This window comes from Amphibalanus amphitrite, unplaced genomic scaffold (genome assembly GCF_019059575.1).
Source record: "Amphibalanus amphitrite isolate SeventyFive unplaced genomic scaffold, NRLGWU_Aamphi_draft 000677F_arrow, whole genome shotgun sequence".
NCBI classification, from domain to species: Eukaryota; Metazoa; Arthropoda; class Thecostraca; order Balanomorpha; family Balanidae; genus Amphibalanus; species Amphibalanus amphitrite.
Window position 1 is genome coordinate 108,138 of NW_024882171.1, and position 23,850 is coordinate 131,987.

The 23,850-nt window shown below is 50.5% G+C and overlaps 2 protein-coding genes across 2 annotated transcripts; both read right to left on the minus strand.

Moving 5' to 3' along the window:
• Positions 1 to 320: 320 nt before the first annotated feature.
• On the minus strand, positions 321 to 6,763 carry LOC122364440. Its single transcript, XM_043334801.1, has 5 exons — positions 6,626 to 6,763; positions 3,924 to 4,212; positions 2,933 to 3,335; positions 2,120 to 2,303; positions 321 to 1,777 (listed from the first exon to the last, which is right to left on the minus strand). The coding sequence occupies exons 3-5, from the start codon at positions 2,999 to 3,001 to the stop codon at positions 1,203 to 1,205; spliced, it is 828 nt and encodes a 275-aa protein (XP_043190736.1). The 5' UTR covers positions 3,002 to 3,335; positions 3,924 to 4,212; positions 6,626 to 6,763; the 3' UTR covers positions 321 to 1,202.
• Positions 6,764 to 7,124: 361 nt separating this feature from the next.
• On the minus strand, positions 7,125 to 21,916 carry LOC122364441 (dipeptidase 1-like). The gene is made up of 7 exons (XM_043334802.1): positions 21,778 to 21,916; positions 20,713 to 20,770; positions 11,018 to 11,194; positions 9,765 to 9,849; positions 9,162 to 9,237; positions 8,487 to 8,625; positions 7,125 to 7,716 (listed from the first exon to the last, which is right to left on the minus strand). Exons 1-7 carry the CDS (start codon positions 21,897 to 21,899, stop codon positions 7,603 to 7,605), a joined length of 771 nt encoding a protein of 256 aa, XP_043190737.1. The 5' UTR covers positions 21,900 to 21,916; the 3' UTR covers positions 7,125 to 7,602.
• Between the last annotated feature and the right edge of the window lie 1,934 nt (positions 21,917 to 23,850).

The following is a 23,850-nucleotide window of genomic DNA, read 5'->3' on the forward strand; positions in this document are numbered from 1 at the left end:
TATAGGCCTCCAAAGTTCGGAACGTTTTTTCTGGGCCACCCGGTAGGTATTCTAATGAATGATGCTTCCTACATACATTCATCATGCTCTTCGCAACAGCTCTGAACGATTTACGAAACTGTGAACTATTTCCTTTAACATGAAATGAAGTACCTAAACACGAGAAGCTAGCGCCACTGTCATTTTTTTTTTTTTTGCAATGCATTCGCAAAACCATTTGGAGGGCGCTCGGTACTCCGCCCCTCACTGATGTTCCCCAGCAGTGCGCGTGCTAGATAATACTGGGTTGGAAAGCTTAGTTGAACAAACTTCAGCAGTAGACTTTGCCTGAATACGTCATTTATTTCGTAAAAATCACGTGCATTAGGATGGTTTGCGTAAAAGTATTTATTGGATAAGCGGAAACATATAGGTACTAATCATCTAAATAGGCTTCACGCGCTCAAAGTTCTATAAATATACCAAAGTATATAAATATCTTACGTAGGAAAAATATATTGCGAGAATCAACATTCGCATTTATAATATACTTCGCTGTATTGGCAATAATACATTCGAATACGTAGTTGTGTCGTTAACGGGCGGGCATAGTTTCGCAAATTTGAGATACTTTTCTGACACTGAGATTTTTAATACGACTCATTGCCCAAAGCTGATATGAACAGCGATATCTAAACAAAAGCAGTAATGCATGCATAGGGCGCGATCAGTGTTTTAATGTGTAAAGAGCATGATGCGTATAAATCTGCGACGTAACAAGCAGAATTAAAGTATACTTCAAGCATTCCACGCATCCCATTCACCATATGTTTCAAATGAAAGTCGAATTTCAGGACGGATCTAGGTGGTGTGTCGGTGTGCTTCTCTCAGATCGGTTCCATCGCGTAACGCTTAGATTGTAGAACGCTCGCTCTTATCAATCCACATCAAGCACGATCATTTGTCCGATGTAGTCGTCAGATATATGAAGTTTCTGGCAATGGTCGGCTGTCTTGGTCAGTCCACTTGTCTGGAAGGTACGAATAGGCGTCTCGGTGGTGCCCCCCCCCCCCGCCGCAGGTCGCAGCAGCCTCAGTCCCGACGCCACCTGACGCCAGGCCGTGCAACGACAGCTTCCAGACGTCGGGTCGAGCCTTAGCGTCGCCCATACAGTTCGGCGAGCAGCTCCGCCACTCGAGGAGAGCGGTGTCGTCAGTCGCCACCTAGACGTCCGGTCGCTGCCAGCCGGACGGAGGGTCATCCGTTCCCAGCTCGTACAGAATGCGCTCGTTGACCTGCAGCACACGGTCGATGAACTTGCGGTCGCTGAGGGCGTCCACCGACCGCTGCAGCAGTTGCTGCCACTGGTCGGGCGACAGGCGCAGCTGTCTGCCGGCCGCCTGCAGGGCCTCCAGCTGCGGCTCCGTCAGCAGCTCGGGCTGCGACAGCTCCGAGAGCGGCAGCCGACAGCGGCGCCGCTGGCCGTCCGTGCCGTGCCAGAACACGGTCAGCGCCGGCGCGCCGTGACCGGCCGGCCGCAGAGAGAAGTAGAACCCGCTCAGCAGCCGGCCCTCCGGCGAGCGGCGCACCCGCGAGCGCAGCGTGTGGAAGATGTTCCGGTACTCGGCGAACGCGTACGGGTTCTCGAAGTGGCCGCCGATGAAGATGCACGTGCGGTCGGTGCTGGTGGTGCCGGCGGCTGTCGTGCGGTTGATGGAGCAGATGGCGAACTTGTGGTTGGGCGAGAGCTCGTAGCCGTGGGTGAGCTGGCCCGAGAGGCAGTCCATCGGCAGTTCACCTGAGGACAGGAGCACCTCTGGTTAGATGGGATAATCACCGACTTTTTATGCCATACAGTGCCACTAGTTCGTCATAATGTTCCATACGCTGCGTTTTTGTTGTTAAACGTACCCTTGTTATCAGTCGATGCTGCATTGCGATATGGGCCTTGTTCCAAAATCTATGTGGCATGCATTCCTTCATCTACTAATAAGTATGCACCTAAAGTAACCTCACCTCTACAAATCCATCTTTGTGGGACCGGTGTCCCCCCTCCTCCACCCACCAGTTACGACCCATGTCCCTCCTTTCGACCTCTACAACTCACCAGCGTGGGACCCCTTTATCTCTCTCTACTCACCAGTGTGCGGTGGCAGTCTGTCAGCCATGACGCACACAGTGCGCGGCACGTGGTAGCCCGAGTCGATCAGCAGCACTCCGCGACGTCCGCTGACGCGCACCTGACACGCCATCAGGCAGTGGTCGTTCTCGTTCCTCTCCGGAGGCCGGCATCTAATGACGTACTCTTCCACATCGTCTACCTCCTGAGGGAGGGAAGGGAGGTCAGGTAGTCTGAGACGACGAGTTGTCAGCTGTCCATGGAAAACGGGAATGCAGATATTAGGACAGAGGGTATGAGGTAAGAAGAGGAACAGCGAGAGAGCCGCAAAATGAGCCATGGGTATCGTCACTAAGGAAATCATCGGTTCTACATAGAAACACAAGCTTTATTTAGCTACTGAGAACTTTGGAATATGATGCTGAATTTAAGGACAAAACTATGAACAGGCAAACCGTTAAACACCCGTGAAGTCAGCAAAGTCATTACTTAAATAGCATCGGGCATCAGGATCACCGTAAATATTTGTAAGATCGTAACCTAAACTGCGCAGCATTCCCTCATGGAGGCACGATTAATGGTCATGTAACCAAAGCTAGAGGGTTAAATATACCAATGAACTCGGTTCAACGTCTACGACTGCGACACAGAGCTCACATTGAGTTCAGATTGTTTATCAATACTGCCCTGGCACGGGCTCAGACACGTGTCCCCGGGGCCGGGCAACGCCCGGTCACGTTCCGGGGGTCGTGACACTGCCCGGCCAGCCAACTACGCACATCCTGTTGGACTGCGCCACAGTGGGTCCTTATCTGAGGGTCCTTCTAATCTCACCTCCTCAGCCGAGGCCACGTAGAAATGCGAGGCCACCGTGCCACCGCGCGCCGCCACCCTGGCGAGCATGTCCTTAGTGAGTCCGACGCAGGTCAGATGGTTCGGCTCGGGGCTGACCTCGAACTGCTGGCGCCAGCGCTCGAACGAGCCCGGCGCGCCCGCCTGCTGCCAGCGCTGGTGCGCGCTGTGGAAGCGCAGGAACACGTCCACGCAGTCGTAGTCATGCTGCGCCAGATGGTGGGCCAGCAGGCGGTCCAGCTCGGCGCAGAAGGCCGTCAACGCCGCGCTGCTGCCGAAGGTGATGGCCGGCGGCGGGGGCGACCAGCGCGGCGCCGGCAGCGGCCAGCCCGGCGGCCAGCCGCAGCCGACCGGCTCACAGCAGCTGGACTCGGAGTCACCGTCGCTGCCGACACAGGCCGACCGGGTGAGAGAGACGCCCTATTTTTATTTTAGACAATGACGGAGACACAAGGCAGTACACAATGCTGAGGAGATGTGGGAAACAGACGGGATATTTATCCGCGCTTAAGACGAATTAAATGCGGACGGGAATTTTGAACGGACGAAGTGAATGAAACGCAAGAAACGCAAGTAATTTTTCTAGTTTGCGAGTTGCCAGCTAGAAAATTGGTCACAAATACTCGTGCTTGTTATTGTGTTCAATCTTTTGTCAACAGATTTTAGAAGTCCGAAATCGGAAACACCATTAGTCATCGAGAAACTGCGTCGCTTCTCTCGTTTCCAGTCACAGCAGTCAGCCTGGAAGCTTCCGCGAATGCGATGCAGCACAATAACGACACCAATTACCGCTATTCTGCAGGAACCCATGGTAGTTAGCTCCTACCCGTCTGACTCAGCGGACTTTCCGCCTGCGTCGCAGTCCGGTCAATTCCGGAATCGATTCGCCGCGTTTCGTCCCTCCGACGTGCCCGTTCCCATGGAGGAGGGAGGGGTGGGGAGGAGGGATGTGAGGTCAGTCGGTTCCTCTCACCTCTCGTCATCGTCAGACGACGACGCGGAGAAGTAGTCCGAGTCGGGCCAATGAAGGTCCTCTTCGTCAGAGGCCGACTGTTTGGCCGGGTCCGCGGCGGTGGCCGCCGCCAGCTGGTTCTCCCGCTCCTGGCTGAGTCAACTGGGCCAGGTGCTGGCCCAGCGGCCCAGCAGGCGCGCAGAGGCCAGCGCGTCTGTCTGCTCGCAGCAGCCGCCCTCCGGGCTGGCCCCAGCGCCGCCAACCCCTGTCTCGCTCGCCCATAATGTGTTGTCAGACGGCTTCTGACGCTCTGAAACGCAGGCATGCATGAATGGTCAGACGAAATTATTCAGTTGGACTAGTGTGACATTGATCATATAGTACAGCAGGATTTCCATCAGGTCATATTTATTTTTGTTATATGTTTATCTAATGCAGTGTGTCGGATAAGCTCATCATCAAGCTATTTCGGTAAATGACAGAAATTCGATGCTTTATTCGCGGTCTATTTCGGACAGTTTAGGAATGTTATGAAGCGATTGCATTAGGTACAATGCAACCGGATCCTCTATATCTCGATCGGATCAGATATTTACCTCTGCACATCCACAGCCGGGGATCGAATGAGAGCGCCGGGATGAAGCAAAACAGTTGCTAGTTGCGAGAAACAAGTCCACTTGATGCCAACAAATGTTAAAGGGACACTCCCACCTTAACATTAGTTTTGCTTTGAGATAGCCAAATTGGTGGCCATGGCCTGCAAATACCGGTTTGGGCACTCACAACATCGAAAAATGCTTTAATTCGAAGATATGGAATTCCAAACTTGCAGTTTTCGGATTCTAAGGAGCTAATGCATTGGAATGCCCCCTTAGAATTTGTGACGTCAGCGGAGATCTAACGATTTTTAAATCTTAGACTAAAACCATCGTTAACACGTGGTGGTATACGCTGCTTTGCGCGCAACGTCTGCCGCACTTTAAGGCTGCCAAATTATTGCTTTACAAATAAAGTCGCTAGTAACAGGGGAGATCCCAAAAAGTAAACAAAAGTAAAAGCCTAATATCTTGAAAACCGGTGAATATTTTTCGGTGAAATTTGGTAGATATTCGTTTTCGCTCTTTCTGAACCAAGGGACATCACTTTCATGCCAATTCATTAACTTTTTTCGAAGGTGGGAGGGTCCCTTTAAGCGTTGCCTCGCTTTTGCATTATCCCATTAAAAATGAAAGCTGAATACAATACAATGTTGCATTAGGATCGACGTCTTCTTGAAACGAAGCGCATGAAAGTATAATTTAGATCGCTTGGCAAAAAATATGACGTATCCGTTTACCCATATTTAGATTTTGTCCTTTGTGACCTCGCAAACTTTGCGTCTAAATCGGTGAGAACACATGCAGCTGTCATACCAGCTATCTTAGTTCCTCCTGGCATGAATGCCGAGCTTCAGATTTTAATACGATGATACTCAAGTGCCTACTCAAAGTAGTGTGATATGGGAAAATCCGCGAAGATAAAGTTTACCAGATATTTCAGGCTCGCACCAGACCTGACAATCCTCAGACGTATCCAATTATAGACGTGAGCACGGGCTGTTGCGCCCCGATCTGGGAAGGTCGCGCGTTTGGGGTACCCAGGTCCCATTACCGTGTACCTGCTGACCCTGGTCAGGTGGTATGCGCCGGTCGACTCCAGCGAAAACCGGTCAATACCGGATCGAACTGAACCAGATTTAGCCGGAGCAAACCGACCGGCCACGGAACCTCATCCGTCACCGTGTTTGCGCGTATGTCAGGTTTTCCCCGTATGACAGCTTACGTTACTCGCTGGAGAACCGGTCACACATTGCATCACAGTGGCCAATGATTGCACCACCGAGCGAAATTTGGCAGGAAGCCAGGTCACCGGGCGGTCGACGCCACGGGGGGGGGGGGGGGCGGGGTTCGGAGAAGTGTGACGTGTAGCGACGGACCGGTCCCTGCCAGTTCGGCGGCCCACGCCCGGCCCGGCCCTGGCCTGCGGAGAGGCCTGGGCAGACTTATCTAGGTCAGTTCCGGACAATGTCGTCACTGAGTCCCTGACCGAGCATGCAACAGACGGAATAATATTGCGTTCTAGTGTACGAGGGCTGGTCCAACCTGTTGCATCCAGACGCACAATCGAACTTTGGCAAATTCGCTTCAGATGATGGTGGAGAGTTGGATTTGTGCATTGGCACGTTACTCATGCAGCGTGCCATGAAAATGCAATGAAAGCGCACGTAAAAATGAGTCGCTAAATTGACATTGAGGTCTTACATATGCGTTGTAACGTAAGTGTAAATGTGTAAAAGTAAGTGTTTATGGAGATAGACTTTCCGCGAGTAAAGCTTTACCTACTAATCCATATTGGAATGCCAAATGCTAAAACATTATGTCAATAACCACCATGCAGTAAAGTGGGTCGGAGACGACAGAAGACACAATCGATAAAAACACTCGAACACAGCGCATTGTAAAAGGCACCAACACCGTTCCCTGCACAGCATATGTGAGCAAAGAACAAAGAAACTGAAACCACACAACGAAACGTAGTTTTTTACGTACTGTGTGAACAAATATATCGATATCTTTTTATTCACTAATTGATTCAATAGATTTTCCCACAAATACCCCGAATTCCACACAGCTACGCCAGCCCATAGCAACCAATCCCCAAAGGCGTCGTGCTCCTGTACTCACCCATGCAAGTGACGCGATCCACTGCGACGATGGGTCGTCGGTTGACGTCGCTGGCACCCGTGCGCATGCGTCGCTGCCGTCGGCGGCTGACTGAGCTGATCGGCGCGCGCGGCCCGCCCGCTATATAGGCGAGCAGGCGGGCGGCGCCTCAGCTGGGCGATCCGAGCCACGTCATCCCCCTCCTCCTCCCCCCCCCCCCCCCGGTTGGCGAGCTGCCAGCGATGGCAGCTGGGCGAAGTGCGAACCCACACAAAGACGCCACAGACAGGGCGCATACCTCGAGCGGGGGGGGGGGGTAGTATACTGGGGAGGGGGGAGGTGTCCTCAAAAGTCAAAGGCCATTATTGTTAGAGTCGCAAAAAAGCAACAACCACCGTGGAAACGACAAGCTAATTAGCAACCATAATCAACGATCGATCAATGATCAGATCCATCCATCAATGTAGCTTGTTATGTTTATCAATGCTCACCTACCTTATAGTGAAACATGGGGCAGCCAAACCATTCCAAGCAATGTTTATTGGGACCAAATAGAGATTCTCAAATAAATCACCAGTCATTTATGATAAGCACCATCCGTCGACAACGGACAAACAGCCTCTCCTAGTTACTACTGCTAATACAGACACTGTAAAGGACATAAATCAGCCATCACTCACGAAGCTATATCCAAACCATATACGTTTGCTTTGAAATAACAGAGCAGGCCAGCTCAAATAAACATCCCAGCTCGCTGCCTCTTTCACTCAACTTATTGTGGGTTGAAAATAAATAAAGAATCACGCTATCTTGAGGTATATCAAATAATGGCACCCATTCAGATCACCATATACCACTTAGAAGTATACATGTCGTAAATGTAGTGGTCTGTGGTCTCACAGTTCTCAGCACACTTCGAAGTTCGAGTCTATATCAAAGCAGCGCGTTCTAAAGGATACATTCTCGCCCTCATAACCTCCAAACGTATCAGCTCCGTCTCAGTGCGTGTGAAGCGGCACTCGATAAGAACACGCGCTGGTGAGGTGGGCCGGTATCTCCGGGGTCACCCTGTCCAGCGGCAGCGGCTCTTCAGCAGACAGGCGGTCCCGCACCTGCCGACAGGAACCGGTTACACTGGCAGTTGCATCATACAAACACACGGTGGATCTGGTACAGAGACACCCGCAAAGGGGTCACTGTGCACTACACAGGCCGAGCAAAGATAACTGAAGTGACAGCATGACGGAAAACAATGTTTGCAGAGGGCGGGATGTAACTCATGTTAGAAGCACGCTTCTTAGTCTCGTCGTGTGTGTAATGTATCGGACGTGTTTCAGTAACCACAGCAGTTAATTAAAATGATTACAGAGGTTGCCTGTTTATTAATGTTTATTTTTTGCGCTAATCACCAACAGGAACATGCCCGACTGACAGACGAGGTCAAGAAAACTAAAGCCTGCTAAAAAAGTTTAATATCATCGGATAATCGGTCACGATGTGACGTCTAACGGACGAGACATTTAGCAATACACGGGAAAGCAAAAACATCTGCTGCTCATGACAAAACGATTTAAACGAACAAGCTAGAAAAGGCAGTTTCCTTTAATTTTAGGTGGAAACATAGGCCCACTTTTAACCTTACCTCATCTTAAGACGTATATACAGTTAATTATAGGATAGGACCAATAAATATTGAAATTAAGCTGCAACGCTTACATTTGCTTTTCTCGAGCTTCTCGATCAAGCTCATCTCGATTGTTGGTTGACTGCAGACACTTCTGACGACGAATTTTGATATACTAAGGCCCTCTATGGGTCAAATCTGCTCTAGCCTCCTGAGACCCGGTTCGATTATTCGAACCTCCCTCAGATCCCGGCTCACCTTTTCCACCTTCCTGAAGACCCTGAGGAAGTTGAGGCCAACCAGTGCCTTGACGTCCTGTTCTGACCAGCCCGGTCTGGCCAACAGCCGAGTCACTAGCACCGGATAGGAGGAGGAGTCCGGAAGGCCGAGAGGTACCCTGTCACAGCGAACAGAGGGACCGTTAGTTGGCGGGTCACACTGATAGAAAACAGAGACGTTTTAGAGGAGGACAGGTTCTAGAGGACGTTTTAGAGGACAGTCCTCACTGCCAAGTGAGGACTGTCAAGTGTCCTCACTTGGCAGTGAGGACACTTGACAGTGACTCTTGACCAGTCACCGACAATAGCCTTTTTTACGACGGGCTATCCGGCGAGTGCACCTAATTTGACCAAATGGCAAATCTGCACCTAATCTGCACCAGATGTGCACCAAATGTGTACCAGATGGCCGTCGTGAAAACGACTATTATGTATTGCTTGAGATATGATTATAAAATATTTGGGGTTTCGGCGCACGGATTGCAAAGATCATCAGCAAACATGATCGCTTGAGATTCCTACATTTGCACGTTCGAGCACATGTTTTATGGCGCTCTGCAATTACACACAGTTCTCCTCCTGCCAGCCTTGTTCCACATGGCCACGGTCTGGTTTGCTCTGGTTTGTTCTGGTTTGATGGTTTCAGTGCACCCACCGGTTGATACCGTCGTAGCCGGCCCCGAGACCGACGTGCTGAGGTCCGGCCACCGACCGGATGTGCTCAATGTGGGCTGTAGACAGAAACGGAACGGAAAAAAAACGGGGTTTGGGTGAAATGGAACGGGAAAACGAGGGTCGGGTGTAATGAAACGGGGAGCGAGGGAGTCAGACATAATGGAACGGGAACGCCGGGTCCGGCGGCAAAACGGGAAGCCAGAGTCGGTTGTAAATACAAATCGGGAAATGGAAATTGGGTGGAACCGATGCGCACACGGGGGGGGGGGGCATACACTTTGATATGACAACCGATGTGCAGATATAAACAAAACGGACAGAGGTAGAGGAGACAGGAATGATAAAGAGAATCGGGACGCATACGGAAAAAGGGGGTTAGTCATTGTCATAGCAACAGAGACATTCGATCGACGCCGAGTGAGCATTGCTAACGTCAATGCTGCCGTCATTTAGCGTGCAAAAATAAACCTGGGCGCGGGTCTTAGTGGCCATAGCTTCATAATCAGATTAATATTCATAAATTACTTATAAAACGTGCATGCATTGGTTGTTTCAAACCAAACATCAGTCGATGGAAACTTACCGATCACATCGTCCACGGTGGCAGTGTCGGAGCACGTGAGGAAGCGACTGTAGAAGCTGACCATCACCAGGCCGCCCTGCAACGCCTGCGGGGTGCAGCAGGGCCACACAGCCGTCGGTATATTGGTTTATTTATTCGCAATTCAATATGAAAAGTGAGCACAGCATTTAAGGCCAGGGACCAGGGTCAAGACCTTTTGCAGATCAACTCATATAATGACACATAAAATCGCATATTTATAGGGTGCAAATATTGAAATCCAACCGTTCCTGCTCCACCACTATATCTCAAGTCAACCAACCCTTGTAAACAACTGAGTTGTTACGTTGGTACACAAGGCGCCACCCCATGCCAATAGGTGGGCCTGTGTATCGTCAGACCGGCAGCATTGATCAGTAGCGCACGGGGGCCATCCATTACAATCAGCATCAGTTAGCGGGCCAGTCGGCAGGCCGTCGGCACAGCCACCATGGCGCTGTCGGCGAGCGTGTCAGATTACACCCACGGGAAGCGGCAGGGCAAAGGGAGCGGTCGAAACATGCACAGCGGCCGTTGGGCGAATCGTGACTACGTGACTGGTTGCATGGTTGCATGGCTGCATGCAATACATGACTCTTAGTGAGCTGCCGTCGGTTTTATCATTTACATGACGTCATGGACGTAGCAGTGACGCAAGTTAGCCGGTCTTCGAGCCAGACGTAAGTGCATACTCGCGGTGTCCATGGCTAGTCATAGATGTAATAAACCACGCATAGTGATAGCGACGAATCATATCTGAGCCCACCGCTCATTAGGATCGGATAAATAAGCTCGCCGCTAGATTATTAACTTTGAGTGTAGCATACCGCTGTCAGATGTGGCCTGTCTAAATCAAACGTTAGGCTAATGATCTGCATGACCCCATGCATATCTTGCTATATTGATCGATGACCAGCGCATGCGAAGTCTCACCCCACCACTCCCCTCAATACACATTTCCACGGTCCATCAAATCCCAGCATACCACGACGTGCCAGTACCTACGTGCCAGTCCAGACCACCTCGCCGCATAATATTCATTATCCCACGTCCCAGTTACGTTCCATCAGGTCTCACCAACCCTTACAGCATTTCACGATGTTTCATCCCAGTATGTCCCGACGCATCTCACCAACATCTGCGTTCTAAAACGTCCCACCGGCCACCACATCCCACAAATCCCATCTAAGTTAAATCTCACATACAGCCTCTCCCTGCACCATCCATCCTCTCACCAGTTGTCGTAAGATGACATCGGGCACGTTTCGCGAGATGTTGCAGAGCGACTGGGCGGCCGAATGAGAGAATATCACTGGTGCCCTGCTCACCGCCAGTACGTCCCGCATAGTCTGCAGACTGGTGTGGCTGAGGTCCACCATCATCCCCAGACGGTTCATCTCGCGAACCACCTGCTGTAGAAGAGCAGAAAGGGATGAGAGATGAATTGTCGGTGGAGTGGAGGGTTAGGGGCTAGGGCTAGTTGTTTGTATTGACTAGTGAGGAGTGTTAGGGCGGTGCATGGCTTATGTATATGAAGAGGAGGACTAATATGTGCTGATTTGTGTTTCTTGAGGAGGGGCGGTGACTTGTGGGGATGGTTCATTTGTAGTGACGTGTCGAGAAGATAGTTCAGAGACCGTCAGTGGTCTGTTCCCCCTGCGTTTCGGAGGGGTTTCCGGTGGTAGAGGAGCGAGGAGTGGCGCAGGCGCGCACAACGGCGCATAGAGACGCGGCTCCTAATTAGACTTTGATTGCAGTAATTTATCAGCTGTCGGACTGAGTCGACACTGGGCCCAACGTCTCAGAGTCAGCTGCCGAAGATGCCTCGCAAGTTAGACATTAAATGCGCTGTTGTACGCACATTGAAGCGTTACTGAAATTATATAGGATCTTCCCAGTCATCATGACCGATTTGCCCTTGAGTGACTGCATGTTTCTTCCTGATCATTTGCAACATGATGATCAATTGATCAGGTTGCGGGTGATCAGTGCAACACATCACATCACCAACATTCCAAGATCATTATAACGATTTCTTTAAAAATTGGATATCAATGGGTGAATTCAGGAAGCAAAACACACCAGTCTGTTGCATATAACTATTGGAGTTGGTTGATAGCCCTGATTCTCAGTTCAACATGGCTGCAGCACTTAACCCAAATTATTGCCATTTAACCAAAGCGGACAGCGATGAGTGCTCTTCGGCTCTAAAAGCATGCCGGGAATAGGGACCCACTGCGCGGAAACTGTTACGTCAATAACATTTTAACGATTGTTCTTGCCGGGTATCGTAAAAGGGGCCAGTTACTTTAAATGACTGTATTCGAAATTCGTAAAACTATTAGCCAAGTGTCGATACAAATTCACCTCGTTTTCACATCATCCATCATTCACCCAGACTGTTCTACATTTTTCATAATTTTCCATCATTGTTGGATTTCATGTGAAATCTGCACGGATCCTCCTCATAAGGATAATTGATTGGCACTTTCAGAAATAACACCCTCCCCCCGCCAACGGAGCGGACCAGGCGCACACCAGCTCATGACCCGAGTGCCTCCTCCAGCAGGCAGAGCCGCCGGGCGGGGCGGTGCACTTCTCCTCCACGGACCAGTACGCGCGCCGACCGGACGCGGCCATCAGGCCCAGGAACTGTCTCGGTCACGCGTCCCAGGGGCCACTGGCCGCGCGGGCTGCCGTTCTCCACGATGAGGACGAGATCCCCCACTGCCAGGCTGCGACTTTCCGATCTCCACTTCGGTCGGCATGCCAGTCCTGGTAGATACTCTCGAAGCCATCTCCGCCAGAACTGGTCTGTTAGCGCCTGGCTCTGCCGCCAAACTCGTGTAGAGCAGCTCTCTTCGTCTCGGAACAATCCTGGAGGCAGACGCCTGACCGGACGCCCCAACAGCAGATGATTGGGCGTCAGTGCCTCCAAACTGTTCGGGTCTGTCGACACGTGCGTGAGTGGGCGGCTGTTGACGACTGCTTCCACTTCAGTCAGAACAGTGTGCAGTACTTCCTCGGAGACAAGCAGCCGCCCGAGGACAGCTCTCAGCGCGCGTTTGACAGTCCCCACCATCCGTTCCCAGGCTCCGCCCATATCACAGGCAGCCGGTGGGTTAAAATGCCACCGGATATCGCGTTGAGTGAGCTCATCGCTGATAGTGTGCTGGTTCCATTGTCGCAGCAGCTGGCGTAGCTCTTTCTCTCCAGCCCGCAGACACGATCCGTTGTCACAGAAGACGTCTGATGGCGGTCCACGTCGTGCGATATACCTGCGGAAGGCCATCAGGAAGCTGTCGGTACTCAGGGAGGATGTCAGCTCCAGATGGACCCCGCGCGTGGAGAGGCACGTGACCAGCATACACCACTTCTTCTCGATTCGTCCTCCATGCACCTTGATCTTTAGAGGACCGAAGAAGTCGAGCCCAATTGAACTGAAGGCGTACTTCGTGTCGAAACGTGCGGTCGGCAAGTCGGCCATGCGGGGCTGACACGGCTTAGCTCGGCGTCGTCGGCAAAGAGGGCAGTCAGCCACTACCTTCTTGACTTCTTGCCGGGCGCGCGGCACCCAGTAGGCCTGACGGAGCTCATTTAGGACATGTTCGGTTCCCGCGTGCATCAGTCGTCGATGAACTGCGTCGATGATGAGCCTCGAGATGCAGCTACTTCTCGGGAGGATCACAGGGTGGCGGGTCTCTTCTGGCACAGGAGCATTAGATAGCCGTCCGCCGACTCGTAACAGCCCCTCTGAGTCTAGCATTGGAGTCAGCTGCAGAAGACTGCTTGACGAAGGGAGCTCCTTACCTTCGTTCAGTGCCTCAATCTCTTGGGCGAATGCCTGCCGTTGGGCACATCGCACCGCCATGTTTTCTGCTTCATGTAGCTCCTCGGCAGATAGTGGCTCCCGCTCGAGGGCGTTTGGCTGTGCGACCTGAGACTTCAGCACTCTCAACATGTTCCTCGTGAATCGCAGAATCCAGGCGACAGTTCTTTGGTAGCGGACCCATTTAGAGAACCGTTGTGGGTCAGGCAGGGTAAGGATGGTCTGCCGGGCGCTGTGTTGTGTGACCATCACGGTCTTAAGCTCTGGATCCTCATCTTCCAGTGACAGCTGCTGGTCTGGTGGCCAGGCACCTTCTGACTGCCACAAGAAGTCGGGTCCCCTTATCCATCGGCTGTCTCTCTTCAGGTCGGAGGCTTTCGATCCCCGCGAGCAGTCGTCTGCTGGGTTGAGCTCGGACGGCACATGACGCCACTGTCTGGGCTCAGACACGTCACGGATCTCGGCCACACGATTAGCAACGAACGTGTGGAAGCGCCTGCTGTTGTTCTCGATGTAGCTGAGGACGACCTTGCTGTCGCTCCAAAAGACCGTGTCACTTTCATTCAAGTTCAGCTCCTGAGCTACTTGGGCCGCCAAGCGCACAGCCAGCACCGCCGCTTGCATCTCTAGGCGGACGATCGTCAACCTTTTTAGCGGCGCCACCCTACATCGGCTCATAATCAAGGAGCAGTGGATAGCACCGTCTGCATATTCGTGCCTGAGGTAAGCGACTGCCCCAAAGGCTCGCTCAGAGGCGTCACAGAAGACGTGTAACGTCTTCGTGACTGCTTTCTTGGCGTGTTGCTGATACGCATAGCATCTTGGGACTCGAATCTTCTCTATTGACTGCAAATCTGAGATCCAAGCTGCCACTTCGCTGCACTCCTCGTCAGAGAGAGGGCTGTCCCAGGTGTGTTCAGTCGACCAGAGTGTCTGCAGTATCATCTTCCCCATGACCAGGAAAGGGCTCGCCAGCCCCAGTGGATCAAAAATTCCAGCGATAACCCGTAGGATCTCGCGCCTTGTAGTTGGTGTTGTCGGCCCGACATTCGTGACTGACGGAGCACTGGGACTCAGCTCATCTAGCTCTGCATCCCACTGCACACCCAGGACCTTCTGTGTCGGGAGTGACGCGCTTAGATCTGCGGCACCAACTATTCTGTCTTCCATCGGAATTCTCGCAAGCACCTCCCTGGAGTTGCTGTTCCATTTGCAGAGTCTGAAGCCTCCCCTGGGCCCAATCTTATAAAGGTTGTGCTACCAAATGGCGTACTATCATTCCACCCCACTCTATTTACGGCACCCTATTCACGCAATCTTATAAAGAGAATAGTATGGTAATTCTATTCACGCCATTTTGCCCACAGTACAAATCAACGCCAGCAGGAAACACCCAACGTGATTGGTCAATGTCTTGTCGCCGTCGCTATTGGAAATTATGCGTACTGTTTGCGAACAGCAAAAGTTATGTGTTTTAATTTTTATGGGGCATTTATTTCTTTTAGAGACACACATATGTGTAATGAATAAGTTATTTATGGAAAACGTGATAGCAAACTATGGAAAACACAAACATGCTTGAAGAATTCTCCTGAAAAGTGGATTGCCGACCAAATAAATCTCAGCGAGGGCATTCTCGCGCTCAGAAATTCGAGTGAATAAAGTGTTTCTTCTACTTATCATTTGCATTTATTTGCTGTTAAGGCATTGCAATAAATTTGTTAAAGAATTATTTAAATAGTCATTTAATTATAGCTCGGCTACTGTTTCAGTAATTTAAGTAATGCCGTTGACAATGAAGCTCCTCCAGTTTGAGCATCAGGATACGTACCTACATTAACTGGATCAATTCAAGATATAGCTTATTTTCCTTCTTGTCATAAGCTCTTGACATTTTCCTTCTTGAAGATAAACTACTAAGATTCGAAGACTATGTACATGAACTGAATTAGGTCAAGTTACAGCTTATTTTCCTTCTTATTCAAGCATTAGGTACCTGTTACCTAACCTAAAGCTAAAAAGCAATTTCTCAAAAGATTGAAGAACCCAGTCTACATATCAAAGCATATCAACTGCAGGGCTGCGGAGTCGATGGATTTTCGGCGACTCCGACTCCGACTCCGACTCCGGCCTTCAAATACCAGCTCCGACTCCGACTCCGACTCCGGGCAGAATTGTCGACTCCGACCGACTCCAACTCCCGACTCCGACTCCGCAGAACTAGCAGGGCTGCGGAGTCGACAGATTTTCGGTGACTCCGACTCCGACTCCGGCTCGAGTTTCTAAAATCGACTCCGACTCCGACTCCGACTCCGGTCACAACTGTCGACTCCGACCGACTCCGACCGACTCCGACTCCGACTCCGACTCCGCAGCCCTGATATCAAGAAAAATACTCGGCTCAGAAGTCAGATCGAGATGCAGGAAGAGAAGAAACAACACATTGATCTGTAACTGTGCCAGACAAAAAGTGAGGAGATACGAATAGTGAGTAGGAATTAACAATTTTTTGACAAACTAAGGTATATCATCATTAATTTAAATATCTAATCAGAAGCCATGAAGTGCCCGTTATTTGTGTCATACGTGAGACGTGAGAATAGGCTAAAGACCCATACCGATTCTATAAATCCGAAAATATATGATGGTTACTGGTGCTAAAATCCTCTTAAAAATCCCCTTTTAATTTGAAAAATAAATCCATATAACGATGAACACTCGTTTTTATGTGTTTTAGTGTGCATTTAGTTCCTGAAAATACGTGTTTTGAAATTGATCGTTGTCTGTATAATAAGCATCATTATAATGAACCTGAGTTAATATGTGGAGGATGTTTTAATCTTAAAAATATCATAACGTAAAATATTGCATACTTATATCATAAAAACATTGAATTTATCTTAAATGAATTAAACTGTCTGAGAAGCTCGTCAAAGTACGCCACAAATTCTGGCGTGAAATAGGTGCCGACGATGCCGCAATCAGCTGATTATTGTTTGTGTTTTGATATGTGCACAGCTGCTCACGGCTGTAATCATTCTACGGCACATCCAAAACTGGCGGTTACCAAAACCGTAAAGAGCGTGCCGTGTTTTCGATTTCACAGAGCTTTATAAGATTGCGTACTATATATCCAGCCTTAGAGTGCTGCCATATCCATTTCACGGCGTTTATAAGATTGGGCCCAGGAGAGCAGTGCCATCACCTCTGCCGCCGTCTCTTGTGCTGTATCGTTGTCTGGTTCAGAGGTGGCCAAATCGTCCATATAGAAGTCTCTTTCGACAATTTCCCGTGCTCTGCGTCCAGCTACAGTGTCATCACTTTTCTCCTGGGCTGTTCGGCGTAGTACATAGCTGGCTGATGCTGGAGAGCTCCGAGCGCCGAATATTACCCTGTCCATTTGGTATATATCTGGCGGACGGGTGCTATCCAGATCACGCCAGAGATAGCGGAGTGAGGCCTGGTCCTCAGCTCTCACAGCCACCTGCATGAACATCTTCTCTATGTCGGCGCAGAGACCAACAGACCCTAGACGGAAACGTAGCAGCACCCCTGGGAGTGATCTTAGGAGGTCCGGTCCAGACAGCAGATGCCCATTAAGGGAGCTACCTCCATAGCTGCTCGCTGCGTCGAAGACCACGCGGAATTTGCCTGGCTTGCTGGTGACTGCGTGATGAGGCAAATACCAGGTGCGGTCATGTTGTACCAGCAGTTCCTCATCATCAAGCTTCCGCGCATATCCTTTCTTCACATTTTCCTCCATACTCTGTTGGTACGCTGTCGCCTTCTCAGGAGCTCGGCGCAGAGTCCTCTCTGTGTTTTCCAGCCGGCGCATGGCCATGGGGTAGTTGTCAGGCAGCTTGACGTTTTCATCACACCACAGCAGCCCTGTCTCGTAGCGATCGCCGCGCCACGTGGTAGTCCTTGCCATGATGTCTTCAGCTCGCCGGTCTTCCTGCGATGTCGGCTCTTTCATGTTGTACGCAGTACCAAATGCCTCCGTTGACCACCAGTCCTTCAGCATAGTCACCAGCTCGTCATCAGCTGAGCGGTGCTTGGAAATGTGCATCACTTCTCGCTGGCCATGGGTCACCAGCTGAGCCACATTTCCGGTCAGACACCAGCCAAAGTGGGTTCGTACTGCCACTGGTTGTCCTGGCTTGCCGACTCTGACCTCCTGCTGCAGCATGGCCTCCAGAACATTGGCCCCCAGCAGCAGTTCAACGGCCTTTCCATTGTTGTCTGGAATCACTATGTCATCCAGATGCTTCCAGGCCTTCCTTTGCTTCCAGTCCACGCTTTGAGGACGCACATTGAGTCGGACGACGGAGAACACCTCTGGTACTGTGACCGTCTTGGCGTTACTTCCTGGGGACAAGGAGGACACTTGTAGACTCGTTCTGATCGCGAGTCTGTTGTCTCCGCTTCCTTCAACATTGGCCAGTTGTAGCTCCCTCCTGTCTCCGTCAATCCCCAGTTCCTTTAGCACGTGCTCCTCGCACAGACTCGTATCGGCACCGGAGTCCAACAGTGCGAGGGTATCCTTGCAGCGTCCTTCAGTTCCATGAATCCGGATTGGAACAATTTGTAGCAAGGTGCGCTGACTTGTATGCGTCTCCGTCTGCGTCATTGCCATTACGTCACGGGCGTCTGTTGTCGCCGTCGGTCTTGTTTGTGCGGGATGAGGAGATTGCGCCGACGGTATATGGAGAAGGCGATGGTGTCTCCCCTTGCAGCCCCGCTCTCCACAGACTGTCCTGCTCGAACATTTGCTCAGCCAGTGGCCAGTACTGAGACATCGGAAACAGCGACGGCCACTGCGCACGATGTGACCGCGCTCCTCCGGTGTTTTCTCCAGAAAAGATGGGCATTCGGCGAGTGCGTGGGCGCCCCTTTGGCACACAACACATTCAGCACTGACAGCCGCTCCTGAAGCAGTCGCTAAAGTTGTGCGCTGAGCTGAACTTGTGTTCCCTCTTGTGTCGCCACGGCGCCTGTTCAGCGGTGCCGGTGTATGCGCTGATCTGGCGACACTGTCCTGTACCCTTGAGCAGAGCGCAGGCTGAACGCGGCGGCCCGCCAGCACTACTTTCCCAAGCCAAGAATCAATGTCCTCCAGAGTGGGTACGTGTGGCATCATTTCCACTTCTAACTGGCCCCACTGCCAGGCCAGCGTGCTTGGTAGCTTGGCTATCACCTGCTGCATTGAAGAGGTCGCGGCCAAATCCGCTTGGTAGCCCATGCTCTTTAGTACGCACACGGCCGTGTGCAGGGCTCGCGACAGACTTGTCAGGCCAGCGATATCGTTGTGCTTCACTACCGGGTGCTGAAGAATGCTGCTGAGTGTGCTCTGGACGACAGCAGTCGGGTTTCCAAATTGAGTCTCCAGCTCGCTCAGCGCCACTTCATAGAGTGACATGTCACAGAGCAGACCACGCACGGCTTCACGAGCGTCTCCCGTCAGGAAAGACTGGAGGTGAATCATGCGCTCTGTGTCAGTCAGTGACGCATTATCATGAACCAGGGCTCGAAAGAGCGAGATCCACCGGGGCCACTCTAACGGAGACCCATCAAACATCCCAAGCTGTATCTTGGGCAGCGAGGCATGAACTGGAGCGAAGTTTGTGTTGGCTTCAACCCATCGTCTTGTGCGATGGCTTCGATCGGGCGATCTGTTTGCCGGGTTGTTCTCTTGATCGGGTGGACGAGTCGGGTTACTCCCTCCCGCATTTCCAGACTGCGCTCCGGCAATACTTTGACACGCTGCAGCTGGCGTGTCACCAAGCAGTTGACACTGGACCCGCTGATCAGACTGCTCGTTCTGAGCGCGAGCCATCGGGGTCGGCGGCACAGGGCTCAACTTGTCAACAGCGCGGTCCATGGGCGGCGGCTGGTGGTGCATGGACACCGGTCGCATTCCATCTTCATCTGCGGTGCCGACCGAATTTCGCAATCCAACCTCTTCTTCCATTATTTGAAGCTCCAGCGCGTCTACCTCCGCTTGGTCAGCTGCCTGTCGTGCTTCAGCTAAAGCCTCATCTCTTGCTAGCCTCGCACGAACCTCAGCTGCCTTAATCTTCTCGTCTGCCACTCGCTTCGCCTGTTCGGCTTTGAGCTGTGATACGAGCGCTCGCCTCCTTACCGAACTGCGAGTGGTGGACGTAGAGCTCATTTCAGCCTCACTTCGGGTTTTGAGACTTGCAGATGCAGACCTATCACCGCAAGCCGATCGTACACTCATAGTTACGTTACCTATCAAATCGCAGTCAATCAATTTCTTAACTGGTTACAGTTATTTTACGGTACTCTATCCGGCCCGGAGGACCATAATGTTACGTCAATAACATTTTAACGATTGTTCTTGCCGGGTATCGTAAAAGGGGCCAGTTACTTTAAATGACTGTATTCGAAATTCGTAAAACTATTAGCCAAGTGTCGATACAAATTCACCTCGTTTTCACATCATCCATCATTCACCCAGACTGTTCTACATTTTTCATAATTTTCCATCATTGTTGGATTTCATGTGAAATCTGCACGGATCCTCCTCATAAGGATAATTGATTGGCACTTTCAGAAATAACAGAAACTACCAAACAATGTGGATCGGCTCCTTCAGAACTGAACAAGTGACGTGGATCATATAAATAGGCATGACATTTAAAACTGAATTACAATAAATGTATTAATTCAGCTCATGAGTCCCTTAAATCTCTTTTTTGTTAATTTCCGGTCTTATAAAAAAAAATCAAAAAGCACAGCAAAGTAGAGAGACTGAGGGAGGATAAGAGAGAGAGAGAGAGAGAGAGAGAGAGAGAGAGAGAGAGAGAGAGAGAGAGAGAGAGAGAGAGAGAGAGAGAGAGAGAGAGAGAGAGAGAGAGAGAGAAAGAGAGAGAGAGGAGAGAGAGAGAGAGAGAGAGAGAGAGAGAGAGAGAGAGAGAGAGAGAGAGAGAGAGAGAGAGAGAGAGAGAGAGGAGAGAGAGAGAGGTGAAGGAACAAGAGTGCGCTAAATAAGTATGCACTATGCATATCATTGCTAAGAAATTGATGCATACCATTGCACATTTAACATCATTCGACGCATTGTTACGGAACTCTCACCTTTCCAATGCCTGCAAGTCCCTTCTGGTCCATCGGTGGAACCTCGGAATGCTCTGACCTGCAAAACACCGCAACTATCAATGAGTTCATCAGCGTTAGGGGGGGGGGGGGCAATGTCATATGAAATTCATCTTATGATGACTTTGTTCTGTTACAGTTGAGCTGCAAGTCTGTCCGTCATTCGGATCATCAGTTTTTTGTTGTTGTTGTCAAAATGTCAGTTTGACTTATTTTGGATGGGAAAATATTTGGGTTTAGGAAATTAGGCCTACATCAGTTCGGGACAGCTGAAGAGGTATCTGTGACCCTGTCGTCTGTTTACGCGACTCGGTTCGTCAGTTTGGTCGGGCTAATCCGTTAGTTGGAGGGCTGCGCAATCAGTTTAGGCCTGCATAAGTCAGTACGTCAGTTGAGTAAGTCAATCTTTCAGTTGGGTAGGTCAATCCGTCAGTTGAGTAAGTCAATCATTCAGAACGGGTGAGTCTATCCGTAAGTTGGGTAAGTCGATTCGTCAGTTGGGTAAGTCAATCTTTCAGAATGGGTGGGTCTATCCGTAAGTTGGGTATGTCGATCCGTAAGTTGGGTAAGTCAGTTGGGTGAGTCAGTCAATCAGGTCGGTGATTTGTTCAGTCAGTTTTGAGTAAGTTTACACAGGAAAGGCGCCGTCTGACATGACGGATAGAGATTAAAACACTTCGCCAATCTACACAAAGTGGATCCACATTTCCATCACGTACTGTGGTAGCAGGCGGCAAAAGAGAACGCTTCGAACCTGTCAAAACTTGAAGAATGGTGACCATTTGTCAAAGGTCCTCGTTTCAGACATCTTGGAAAATAAGAGTTACAGTTCTGCTGTTTTATTGCCGAACAACTGGACTTTCTTCATCATCATGACATTTGACTGTGAAAGTAATAAAATGATTCGTTACTATCGACAACAGGCATATGAAAATAGCAAGGATACAATAAAAAAATGTTTCGCCAAGCAAAGGAAAATCAATGGTCTGATGTCGCCGCGCGGGTTCAGATGACATGCACCGGACGCCCAATGAACTGACTACTGACCACGGGGTACTGCAGGTGTGTGTGAGGGTCAGGTAGCGGGCACCCAGAGAGTAGAGACTCCGAAGCACCGGCAGGCTGTCTCCGATAGCGTGGCCTCCCTCCACACCCAGAAGGCTGGCCATCCTACCTCGGGCGTGGATCGCCACCACCTCTGGAGAGAGAGAGAGAGAGAGAGAGAGAGAGAGAGAGAGAGAGAGAGAGAGAGAGAGAGAGAGAGAGAGAGAGAGAGAGAGAGAGAGAGAGAGAGAGAGAGAGAGAGAGAGTCGGTTAAAATTCAGACCTACGAATATTGGAGACAGAATCGGCCAGACTTACTCCGAATTTCACGGCAGACATCGAGAGGCTTGAAAGTTAACCCTCGCCCGTAAACGGTGTTTTGCCACCTTCGCCCATGCAGGGGGGGGGGGGGGGGGTTGGTGCGACCCCCCCTGGCGTTTGAAAATGGAGCGTCGTAGAGCTTAGCGGAAAAGACCAACGGATTGCTCTCAACGAGATCTCGCGATTGGTGGTATATTTTTTGGTCCTAGGTCAACATTTGACCTACTTATGACCGGTCAAAGGTCAAATTTTCGGAAAAATCTAAGTTTTTCAGATTTCCGCGCCGATTGCGGCAAAACGGTAAGAGATATCGACTTGAAACCTTCACTATCGTGATCCTTGATCAATTATCTATCGTTTGGTGTATATTTCGATGTCATAACTCTAAAAATGATGCGTTGGGAGCATCGGAAGTCTGCAAGGTCATTTGTGCATTGGGTCACGTCAGGCGTGTGACGTCACTGACCTGGCCCTGACCCAAAATGGACTACAAGAAACAACCGACCATGCCTGAAATGGATAGCAAATTCGAATTCAGGGCATCAAAATACCCCGAAAAGGCATACAAGTGCAAGAAGTCATTACAGGTCAACCGAGGTCACTGACCTGACCTTGACCTTTAGTAACCTTGAAAAGGTCAACGGACATTGTGCCAATGTCAAATCAGCCAGTTATGATTCTAAAACAATCCATCAGTGTGTCAGGTCAGTCGGCATTTATACCAATGTGAAGCAATCTCCAATTTAGCGTAAATCTGGCCGGAGGTTGTTCCCTTTATGACGTCATAACTCCGTGACCTGACATGACCTTGACAATTTTTTTTACCAAAAGTTGCGCAAAGGATGCCCCAAAGGGTACTGAAAATTTGAGCAGGCTATCTGAAACGGTTCGGCGTGTAGCTAAGAAAAACCTCAGGGGGGGGGGGTTGCACCACCCCCCCCCCCCTACATGGGCGAGGGTTAATTGGGGCTAAGAGTATTTGAGCCCATGTAACCAAAGGGTAGTTAAATAAAATTTCATATGTGTGTAATATTTCCGCACATAATATTTAAAGAAAGTACTTGAGCTAGCGTAACAGTTGAAGGCTATCCTGGCAGCAACCACTAAAACACTGGCCTAATAAGTAATAACCCCCCCCCCCCCGTGTCTGTCGGTTCCGTCCCGTCCTCACCGTCGGCAGTGGTGGCCATCTCGGTATGATCGGGGTACCGTCCCACCATCCGTAGTATGGTGTCCAGCTGCTCCAGCGCAATCGGCACAGCGTCCAAGTGCTGGGCACCGCACGGCACGTACACGCTCCAGAACTGTGGGAATAAACGGCACGTAGGCGGTTCTCAACACTGTGGGAAATGGCGGCCACATGCTACCTAGACGTTTCACAATTGTGGGAATAAGCGACACATACGATCCAGCATTATGGGAACGTATGACACAACTCGACGCTCCAGAACGGCAAAAATAGACGCCTTATATGCGCTAGTGCTGGGTTCAACAATCAGCATATCACAGCTTAGAAATGTTAAACGAGACGGCATGATCCGCTCTAGAATTGGGCGATGTGTGATCGGTATATACGATCGATAACTGACACATGGACACGGATAACAATGGGACGTTATGTAAGCTATGTAATTGCGACACATCGACAATACAGGATACGAGACTGGCCTCATCATTGCGCACCATCATCTGCCCTCGACCGTCCCGGACGATCCAAAACTGATCCCCATCTCAAACACCCCAGCGCACACCAGC